Genomic DNA, 12,378 nt, shown 5'->3' with positions numbered 1-12,378 from the left:
TTAACTAGCCACTATTTCATTAACAGGAGACACGGGCACAGATAAAAAGCAAAAATCGCAATTCCAAAATTCCCGAACGCGTATCGTCCGCGCAAAGATAAAAGTGTTGCTCTCCGACCCGTCAGCAATTATTTATTTTTTACGTGTGGTGCCTGTTACACAGTAAAGCGTTATTTTCAAATAAAATTTTCATTTGTAATATAAACTTATGTAAAAATCTAAATGTAACTGAACTTTACCACCTTAAAACATAATTAAAACTTTTGCTATAAATTATTTATATATAAATGCACTCACTCTTCTAGTTCTGCAACCCAAAATATGTATTGGCATCCGAAACTAAAATTTTCCACCATTCTCTGACAAATTAACTTCCCACCAGTTCCTGTCTCTTGGGTATCTGCTACAGCTGTACGAACTGCAGTAGTAATAATCATCTAGTAATTATCCTAATATGAAAATAATAATTACTGGACGTATCTAATGTCTGTTTATATGAACGCGATAAACGCAAAAACAACCAAACGGGCAAGCGATTAAAGGGGTTTCACCAATAAGAAGGTTCAAGTGTGCAATCTATTATGGGTTTATATAAATTGACTAAAATTAATCATAATTTTTCTAGAAATCGCAAAAATCTTGCCACAATACACGAAACACTTTTGGAAGCAGCTTCTGTGGCTAGGGGAATAAAATATTTTAGATAATTATGATTTTCTAAATCTGTCAAAGCATCTCTGAGTATTCGGAAATAAGAGAATAAAAGAGACGAGCATTATGGTCAAGGTTATATTAATGTATACTATTCATAGCATTTAATATCATAAGCCTATCATTTAGACCAATACGCGGTAAATTCGACTATACACCGGTATATTAAGGGTTATAATTTTTATTTGAAGTGCATTTTCTCATCCCTTGTTATTTATACCTCTTAGGTGGACTTTTAAAGTTGATTGTTTTATTAATTAGATAGGATATTTATTTGTTCACTAGACAAGGTTTTATCTTAACACTAATAAATAACAGTTCTTTCTAACTGAACTATGTTCAGTTTTTCAAAAGTTTTCGATTATTCTATGTATTCTGTGTCATTTTTGTCTTATATAATGTTACTTCTAAATTAAGATCAATGAAAATATAAAAATATAGACATTTTTAATGCAGCAAGAGTTTAAAACGTTTAATTTTTAGAATACCTATAAGCATTTGTGAATACCGATCTACAAATTACCAAAATTACTGACTGCGTAAAAGTTGTAAGCAATATTGGACATGAATCGAATTACTTGCATTTAATGTTTACGAAATACTTTACTCGTTATCAAGGCAAATAGAAGTTTATGCAAATTGCAATGGAGATACAAAATTCAGTTTCATAGATTTAGGTTACTCAAACAACGAGTTTCACTGCAATCTAAATGCTACGTATTTTTCAAATTGGCTCAATCACAAACTTGCGGCAGTTGAAAATCGTTTGGGAATATACAAAGAAAGCCTATTTGAATGATTCGATGAAACACAAACAGAAATAAACCATATTCTATTAGGATACGATTGAAAATTCCCTAAAATGTATTGGCGCTGAGATAAGACACTTCAGACGAAATTTGTGTTTAGTACGACGCAATACGGACCGAATTTGAATATTGTTAGGTCAGATGCAGTCTATCGGTAGCGCGTTGCCGCTCCAATACTCGCAGTTGAAAGTAAAGAGTCGTTGTTTTCTGGAAGAGACTAAACTGACTGTCCTTTTGCGGTAGAATTGTAAAGAGTTTGATCAGATTTATTATTAAAAAAATTGCAACATTGGTACGTTTTAGGACGTTTCATGTAGATAGAATATAACAACATATTATATAAAAAATATAGATCTACCAAAAGTACTTTTAGATCTTAATAATAATTAATAAGGTGTCAAAATAGGCTCATACTCGTTTAGTCACAAGCGGCATTTACAGTACATTACATTGGAAATTATACATATTTTAAAGCGGTGTCTAAGTATACAAAATATATACATATTCATATCCTAAAATTGGAACTTAAAATTGAACTAAAATAAAAGTACATCCAAAAGATATAAAATAAGCAACACCGTATGAAAATATTTTAATCATAATAGATTTGAATCCGATTTACTGTTAACTGTAAGTTATCACACAACTTTTTACGAACCATTTCTCTGTATGTATATTAAAATCAAACGTAAAGTTTCACCTGGACAATTCCCGTCGTAAAATGAGTTTTGACTCGTAAATTGTTTATCGTTGAATTTTTTACAAGTCTAGAATCTCTACAGCTTTGTTACCGGAAGTTGAAGAGCGGAACAAACGTTAAACGTTCACATTTCCGTTGATATCAGCTAATGTCCTCCCAGACGCAATCTTGTTTATTATTTACGACGTATTGGCAGCATTTTTAGCAACTTAGTATGTACTATTATTTAGTTAGTGTTCGTTACAAGAGCGCGGATCTCTGGAAGTACGGCCTCGAATAAAAATTATTTTCCTGTAAAATTAAACGGCAGAAACAGCAGTGCCAACTACTGTAAGCAGTAAACGTGGAAAAAATATACAACAGATAAAATATTAAAGGAGAAATAATTTTGTTCGCTTTCAATATAAATGGAAATTTTATAAAAAGTTTGAAAAAAAATCGACTGTTGTCATTTGGATTATATATGAACCTACTAATCAGTCGTCATCTACTCTAATTGAAGTAGAGTTTAGTGACGCTCCCGTAAAGACAATGTTATAGTTTTATTAGTCACAGCTTCCCAGGGTTGGATCTTTTATTAACACTTTAGAATAAAGCTTATATTACACTGAAATAATGTAGCAATTAAATCTTTGTTATGTTCTTTACAAATATAAAAGTTGAAACTACATAGACAGCGTTAAAAATGTGTCGTGTAATATTCCGTGATAAGATAAGCAATAGTCAGATACGTGAACATTGTGGGATTAAGGAGGATATAGTGACAAGGATACGAAAGGGAACGCTTAGGTGGTTTGGAACGATGAATGTGGAAGTGACATATGTGTAGGCAACCGAGGATGGTGACATCGAGTCGGGTAGACCTTGTGGTACATGCCTAGACCAAATCCAGAACGTACTAGAGAAGGCACAAGTCAAAACAACCCATAACCGACGAGCATCCATGGTGTATGTCATGAAAGTGGATACACGAAAAAGGCGTGTATTCATAAATAAATATACAATCATAACCTCACTGTAATAATTAAATAGATGTATTAAAAAGATGAAAATATTTATTCTAGAGTTTATTTTTATCTATACGTTACATACAGTCGTCAACGCTACGTTTTGCGACTCGTAAAGCCTTACGACATCCCGAAACGGCTGTCGTTGAAATATCTATATAGCTTATAAATTTTGAACGTCTACTAAATTATTTATGATACTCGCTTTCCACTTCGTATTCACATAACAACGAAACGTTCATGCAGATAATTGATTAAATTTATCAATTTAGAGTCGATTAAAAATCACAGCAGGGGTTTGCACTCCAAACTATTTATACTAAATTGATCGGAAAGCATTTCTAGGGGCAGTACGATTGCCAAGTCGAGCAATAAAGTATTTTCTCGAAGCAGTTTGAGGCTATTTTCGTTGTAGATAAAATTAGAAGACTCACTACTGACAGACCGAATTTATGTAATAAAAGTTATGGTCATATGTTGTTAGATTAGCTAATTACGTAATAACTTAAGACAGGATGTACCTAAGTAGGGACTGAACAAATTAACCGACTTGGTATTACATGGATTTCACGGTAGATGAAATGTGTTTTTTTTTTGATCTATTTAATATATTGTGTATAAGGCTCAGCGACCTTTGTTGCAAAGCTCGGCTGCTCAATCATCTACGTTGTACTTAATTATATTTTCAATTGGAACAGTTTTTATTTAAAAAATTAATATCACACATTTTACAATCATCATTAATTTTATGACAAGAAGACAGTATACCAAACTGCAAAAACAGTCAAGAAATGGTCAACAGTCAGTTTACATCGATTCATTATTTATTTTTTCAAGGGCAAAACAGTGTCATCATCTTTTATTACAACAGTATCAAATAAAAAGTAATAAAAACATCCTTCCCCAGGACTGGGCCTCGGTTCAAGTATTTGATATAGAATATATTATGAGGGTGGAGAGAGCAAGACATTGTAGCAATTGGAGGTTTATGGTCTCTGTGTACCCCTTTGAGAAAAAGGCATATAAAACATATGTAATAGGTCTAAATACATCCAGTTCTTTTCTAAGTAACCTAACCTTAAACTAGAGCGGGTTGGGTTACCCTTAGCTTACCGTTGTATGCACATTTAATTTTAATCAAGACGCAATTTGTAGTAGCGCGCCCGTGACGTCATCGTACTAACTCATTGTGCTTCTAATGAGTTACCTGCCTTGTTTACCCGACGACAACGGCGAAATTAAATGCTCTTTAACTTACTTGTAAATATATTTTGAACTATCATTTATATTTCATACACTAATTTGGTTGTGTTAGAATAATAAACCAGTTCGTAAGTTACGTATTTAGAAACGCAATGTTATTAATACAATATAAATACTATTGCAGACTGTTAATAATAATTAAATAATCTTGTACGTTAAGTTTCATGTACAATAATAATTAGCTTTTAGGCGAGTGACATCTTAGATTTACCTAAGAACTTGTAATTAATTAGAAGTATATATATATTTTCATCAAGCGACGCAAATGGAAATGGATAGGCCATAATCTCCGAAGGAACCAAATCATTCCCAAGCAGGCAGTTAAATGGAAGCCGTGAGGAAATCAAAAGCGTGGCCGTCTTAGACAAACCTGGCGTCTTACAGTTGCAGATTAGGCAAAGAGAGCCGGAAAGACTTAAATACGACAAATTTATACAATGAAAGTAGGAGCAGTGTAGACGCTAGAATGTGCGTGACTCATCCTCAGACTGAGGTCGTACTCGGCGGAAGCAGGTATACATTAGCCAAAATATCGGCTTATGTCAGGTACTTCTATTAGAAAAAGTAAATGATCACGAAACATACACATAAACAAAACCGAGGATTGGATATTTTCAATTATGAGAATTGAATTGTGTTACCTTCAAGCATTGGTGTCTTTCGTATGACAATATTTAAAGACTAAAATAAGTAGTGTTACTTTGGAACCTTTAATAGCGATATGGATCTCAATATGTTTGTATGTAACTTAGATGTCGTTCTCATAATATCCAAAGCGTTGATATCTGGGTGTTGCGCGGTAAAAAAAAATTAACGCTAAGTGTAACTCCCGTATGTTCGCGCTAAGTCCCATTTCTGAATCTTTTCCACAGTCACGGCGCTGGGCTTCTTAGTTTTAATGAACACATGAAACGTCTTTTTTTATATCTATGTGGCACTATTGATTATTCATGTATTCATGTATTTATTTGCATTCCATAGCGTTACAAAAGATGTTTATGAGGCTTAAAGCTAGGTACAATATTATGGACCCTGTTAGGGCACAGCAAAAGAAGGCATTACGAAACCTATATAACATAGCTAATAGCAACACAATAAAAAACAGCACATAAAACTTCACACTCCAGGCTAGTACCAATTACATAGAATAACATTTTTTTATTTATTGAATTTTGTATATTTAGGGATTAATAATCATGAAATTAAGCTATATTTTTATCTTCTTTAACGCTATAATAACATTTACGTATAAGAAGTTTTTTTAGTTTGTTTGTAAATATATGTATCTTTTTTTCATTTCTTAGTGTCCGGTAGTTTATTATAAATTTTGATTGACATGACTAGTGGGCTTGATGCATTAACGATTCTATTAATATTTTTAGTTTCTCATAAATAGCTTTATAATATTAAATCTACAAAAACAGAAATTACCCTTAGAATTTTTAGTATTTTTGTAAAACGTATACAAATAAAGGAGACAATAATTTTAAGCTTTTTGTGTGTTACGCGAGAATTGAATATTGTTTTGACAATGAATTATCTAAATATTTGGAAAATATACCTTCATTTTAAAAGCGTTCTATACCTCGACGGGTTTTTAAGTTATTCCCGGAGAAACAATTATTGTTTCGGGTAGGCAAAAACCGCTGATATATACAGAAATGTTTCTCATGCTCCATTCAATTCAAATTTCAAAGAATGCTTAAACCTTAAACCCATACATACAACAAAGTAAGAGAACTTAGATAGGTACCATAATTATAAGACTCTAAAAATAATTTTAATGGAGTAATATTCCGTCAATACAGTAAGAAATATTTATGACATGATTAATAAATGCACAATGTTTTAAGTTAGTCTTCATTCAGAATAATTAAATTAAATAAGTCTTTTTTCTAAATCTCAATATTTACGTATGATGTCAATCGCAATAAGGCTATCAATGTGGTTGAATACGTCGAGGTAGAAAACTAGTCAAAGCAGCCAAACCAAGGAATGCTTAAATACATATATAATATTATTTTTTTAATCATTTATAAGTAATTTGATCAAATAACTAAGTAGAACTCGGTGCTTAATGATATCCGATTATATCCGCATTTTAAAATCAAAAACCCAACAAATAATCCGGTAATCCCATCAAAAGTAATAAAAACGGACAAAAACGTCGATCGTTCGTTCATTCGCAATTCATTTCGTTCATTCATTCATTCATTCATGATTTATTCGCCGTAATGCCGATATATGAGGCGATCGGCCGCCGCTATAAAATTTAAGCTCAGTCGCGCGGGAGGCCAATTTTCGCGCGAATGGTTCACGGTTGTTATTTTTCTACAGAATGAAAACTGAAATGTACACCATATGCTAAAATAAAGCTACAACGTTAAAAATTAATTATATATTAATTTAGAGAGTGCTGTAGTTATGTTTTCGTTGTATTCTGTGTCGGAATAACTAAAATAGTAGCGACAAAAATCATAATCATAATATATTAAATAAACATACATACTCTCTCCCACACACGTACACACACACACACAGAACCACCAAGTCTATGGCCGTCCATAGCAAAATTATTTGATAATTATTATACATTTGGTTTAATTTGTGCAAATCTTATGGCTATTTTAATAAAATAAATAATTCATGGCAAAATCGTGGTTTCCTTCAAGATATGAATTAAGACAAACTTTGGTCGTAAGTCCCCTTAAAGATCAAGTTTGGTGTTAAAATTATTAGCTGTGTATTAGCTTTAAATAGCTTACAACGAGTTATTTCTTAAAAGGCAGGTCGTGTCATAAAAGTTTTCTGCACAACTTTGATATACACCTTTTGAATAAGAAATTTCCACACAGTACTACCTCGTATATTTCCGTTAATGATATATAACAATACGTTATGCAATTAGCATGTATTGGTACTAAAGTTAATTTTAACATCGATTTTTATCCACGACTGATTGTATTAGAGAGAGTTCTGAGATTATATGTTTTAAGAAACTAAACTCAAACTCAAAATAACTTTATTCATATAGGTAAACAAGTATACTTATGAAAGTCAGAAAAGAAGTTAAATTAATTGTTTTAAAATCGTTTATATTATTTTGTACATGCAATAAGGCTTCAAGAATATATTGACCAGATAGTGTCATAATATTTAATTCCTTAAACTTATTCCGTATCGAGTGCCTTGGAAACAGGATAATTACCTCGAACAGCCCGCTTTTGCAGCACAAATATGGACGGTACAGCACCCCACAGTTGAATAGCGTACATAACGCTGTGAAAGTAGCTATGACACAAAATTTTGGCCGTGTCCTGATCAGTAAACTGTCTAATTTTTTTTACGGCATATGCTGCAGAGTTAACATAGAATATGACATAGTAAATATTTTAATTAGAATTAGCTGATTATTAGTAGATGGACCTCAGCAGGTACAATATGAGTTTAAATTTTTGGTCGATTTGTGTAAATTAATAACATTTGTTCCATCTTTGATACTTTTTATAATTTTATTTGCGTTTACGCAGCCGATGGCGAATTTAAACATTTAACCTCTTTGTAGGTTAGAGGCAGGAATTAAATTAATTATAAAACATTTTTGATATTTTATTGATCTTGATTGTATATTCAGTATATTACATCGTAAGTGTTTGTGCTAATATCCAAAATTTATTAAAAACATAATGAGTCACAATCTCCGCTAAAGCACTGCCAAATATGCCAAAGTTCGAAAAGCAAAAATGATTTGACGTCTCTAAATCAGCTTTATAATAGCACGAGAAGTAACGCGGGTAGCGCCGGGCAGTGGGCTCCGACTCGCCGATGAATATCATGACGATATTTCCGGAGTAGTTGTCGCAAGGGCCCGGCGGGAGACGCCAACCCTTTAAGGGAATAATGTCCCTTTTTAAGAAAGGGAAGACTTCCCTGCTGCTTAGCTACTCGGTCACTTATCTGCCTGATAGGCTAGGATGTAGGGGTCCTTATTCATTTTTGACAAGCTTCTTTAATGACAACCTTTATTTACCTAATTTTTTTCGTGTAATTGAGGTAAGGACATGCCGAGGAATGGGCTTAATACTTATTGTTAGAACACATTGTGTGTCAACAGTACCCAACATCTATGATGACACATAAGTAATCAAGTAATAGCAATGTTGTTACGCCGTCAGAATTTTATACATCGTACACAGTTTGTGGTAACCTGAAAATATGAAATGGCCAATGATGACATATAGAAAGTATGAAATAATCCCTTTTTCGCTACATAAATTAGTATCCGACCACCGCGGTTGCCACACGTCGTAAAATTCGGCACTATTTAAATTATTAAACTGTAAACAATAATTATGAAAATGCCGTTTATTTACGACTTCATTGAGGATTATAGTTGATAGATGGGCACTTCGCTGTTTTATAACTTTTATAAAGGCTTAATTGTTATTTACTATTATGTGTGGTTTGGTGACGCAGCTGGTCTTGGGTACAACGTAGTTTCGGCTTGGCATGGAAGGCTGACACAAAAATACATCAACTCCGTGTCCTGTTTGAGGTCACGACGGTTAAAACCCAAAAACTTAACTGAAGTTTGCAATAAGTCAGGTATAAAAATAAGATCGGGTTCGGGATATAAATGCTGGTTATTTATCGGTACCCTGAACTATCAACAGTATCTTTTACGACCACTTATTCACTGGAAAGGGCTAATTTTCTTTTTATGATTATTGAACAGGTCAAATCAATTGAAGCGTAGTGGACTTTGTTCCAGTTTCCACTATGGAAGTGGAGGCCGTGGTGGGGAGGACGGGGTCGTTGCCCTGCGACATCGAGCCGGACTCGCACGAGGACAGGGTCTACATGGTGCTCTGGTTTCGACACGCTGGTGGCAAACCGTTATACAGGTTAGTTATCCGTAACATGCATTTTAGAAGACCGAAATCCTTTAAGTTAAAGAGGAGACAGAGAAGAAGACATGACGATGGCCATGCCATATGCTTCTGGGTTCTCTGGTATAATTCGAAAGCGATCCATATTCATAACTATTAACACTTTTATTATTGTCCACCTAGTACCAAATATTATATACCTGTGGTGTTTGGTAGTATGGGCTGCATTTCTACCTTTGCTATTAAAAAAGAGTCGTTTAGAGGTTCCAAAATAGTCCTATAAACAACTTTAATTCACTTATCCATGACTTCACTTGACATGACAAATACTACTCTGACACGTTTTAAGCGGCATTGATTTATTTATAACATCACTTTCCGCAGTACGGCCGGCACTGGGCTTTTTGGGCTAACACAATCTTTAGCGCTACGAATTATTGTAAGCGTAATTGGACTAAAGTTCAGCTTATTTCTGAAACGACGGACGTCTCGGTCGAGGTGATACGGGTGAAATTTCGGTTTGCCTCGACGTCCAATGATGAAACTCCGTTGTAGGTATTAATCTGAATACTCTTCGTGGTAAATGCGGTAGAAGATGCAGAGAGACTCCACATGTCTATCAACGCGAAAGGATGATACCTCTCTGACACCGTTCCGCATGTAACGTCATAATTAGGCGCCCTGTGGCAGCATTTCCTCGTTGTATTGCAATACTTATTCTTTGAACGAGGAAAGCACCAGCTCTGGGGTTACCGGTACTATATACCAGGCGCCAACTTAAATCTTTAATTAGCGCCTGTGTACTTGAACCCCACGACCCAAGAATCTCCAAAGGGAACAAAATCGAAGTTGGAGGAATAACGATTAGATTGCAACTGAGAAATATTTACGTACAAAGTAAAAATAAGTTGTAATTTTGTTCGTGTTACATATTATCCTTAAATCTTATCAAAGAACTGTTAATGATGTTACAAGTAAGAATAACCGGTAATTAAGCCACGTTTTACAAGTCTCTACAGAAATTAGTGAGGGCAAAAGGGGGGTGTATACACAATAACAATTAATCACAATTCGATTAACGATAACATCATTAATTATACGATCATTCGAACATAAAATCGATGGCCGAGTTTATATTTGCGAGGAACTTTAAAGTTTATCGTTCATAGTTTAATAACGTGATTTTAATTCAACTAATGTGTGTTTAAATATAATAAAATAAAGACCTTTTTGTAATTTTTTTGGATTTAGGGCAAGCCGGTTTCTTCACGATGTTTTCCTTCACCGTTCGAGCGAATGTTAAATGCGCATTTAGAAACAAAGCCGGGGATCGAACCTACGACCTCAGGGTTGAGAGCCGCACCAGGCCACCACTTTTGGTAAAGTTTATTGTTAATTAAAAATATTATAGACAGGCGCCATCGGCCGGGCTTATCTGATGCTATGTTAAACATGGGCGATCATGGGCACATTGACGAAAGGTTTTCCAATACATTGGCTACCCATTACTAAAGGTTATGCTAAGATTTATAGACCAGGCTTAGTCTTAAGCATGACTTTCTTACGAGTCGCCTGGTTTCAGTTACTGATAAGGCGATTGTTCGGCGTCTGATGGTAATATACAATGGCTTCGCTTAAAAGAAAAATGAAAGTATAATATGCTAAAATTATTATACATTCTATATATAAATAAAAAAATCGCCTGTATAGATTTTTTTAGCCCTACAAGTACATAGATATTATTAAAAACTTAATTGAATCTTGTACTATCTACGAGTATATGATGACTTATATTATTATACGTACGTATTATACGTACGAAAAGACCGTATAATATGTCCGGACTGACTGTCCAATGTATGGCTATGACATTTACAACACCGAACAAATTATGGGAATGAATATAACTTGGACAAAAGCTTACGAGACATCAAAAATTTGCTGTGAAGGTTATCCAAAAAAAAAAATTAAAAGAAATTAGTCGTGCTTCATCTACTATCTTATACCTGTGACGATAACATTAGATAATTAGCTAAAGAAAATATAAATAAAAAAAAAGATTATTTGAGTGCGTCGTGTAATCGTAAATAAATAATAGTCGTTCTGGCTGCGATTTATTAATTATCATGAATTATTTATTAACCTCTAAAATTTTGAACACATTTATAATTTTGAACGATAATTTTTTTTAAATATGTATTAACTTACAAGTTAGATTTGTAATCGCCTGGCTGGTATATCACCGTAACGTCTATTATATCTTTTTTGGTAATAATCTCCTTGCCTTAAAAAGAAACTAAGAAGAATTGAGATACTTAAGAATTTATAGATATCGACTAGGTTCATAAGAAAATTATATCAAATTTAAAATCAATTCTAAGGAGCCTCTTGAGCAAATTGAAAGTAATTTCTTTTGCGGCACACCTTGAAAGGTAAGCGTAGTATATTGCGGCAAAGGAAAAAACTTTGATCTCGCGAATATTCGCTATTAAGGAGCGGCCGTCTCGATGTCGTGTGTACACATCGTTAGCTGTAGGGCTGCCGCAAACTAAATGATAATACAATTAAGGCGTACTACCAGGGTTTTCCAGTTTAATCAGGATTACCTTAAAAATATAGTACGTTTGAATAATGGAACTATAGCTATATTAAGATTGTGAATTTTAATCTTCATAGATAAGTTGTGTATAATTTGCAATTGTAATAAAATAAATTAATTACATATGACTTCTTTCCAACTTATCATGAATTGTCATGTAGTGTCGGGCATAAAAATACATCCAACGCATTCCGGCTCGAACCGTCGACAATCCTGATTTTTTCCATCGGCTTGATCAACAAGCCTCCATTGGCATTACGCAGATATGTTGGTCCGTTCACCATCTTCTACCGCATTTATCTGCGGCTGAATTTCATCATCGGACGTCGAGGTAGCATGCGAAATTCCATTCTTTCCACCTCGACGCCTGGCGTTCGACAACACAGCGCGTTTTGTGGCA

At 33.9% G+C, this 12,378-nt stretch overlaps 1 protein-coding gene across 1 annotated transcript in view; it reads left to right on the top strand.

The window, feature by feature from the left end:
• Nucleotides 1–12,378, top strand: part of LOC123709954 (nephrin-like) — a 91,685-nt gene that overhangs the window by 32,624 nt on the left and 46,683 nt on the right. The window contains exon 3 of the mRNA XM_045661589.1: nucleotides 9,247–9,394. Within this exon, the coding sequence (XP_045517545.1) occupies nucleotides 9,247–9,394 (148 nt within the window). The remainder of the gene's footprint in view (nucleotides 1–9,246; nucleotides 9,395–12,378) is intronic.

Source organism: Pieris brassicae, chromosome 5, assembly GCF_905147105.1.
Source record: "Pieris brassicae chromosome 5, ilPieBrab1.1, whole genome shotgun sequence".
Classification (NCBI taxonomy): Eukaryota; Metazoa; Arthropoda; class Insecta; order Lepidoptera; family Pieridae; genus Pieris; species Pieris brassicae.
Note: the sequence above shows the minus strand (reverse complement) of the source record. Positions and strands in the feature narration are given on the sequence as shown.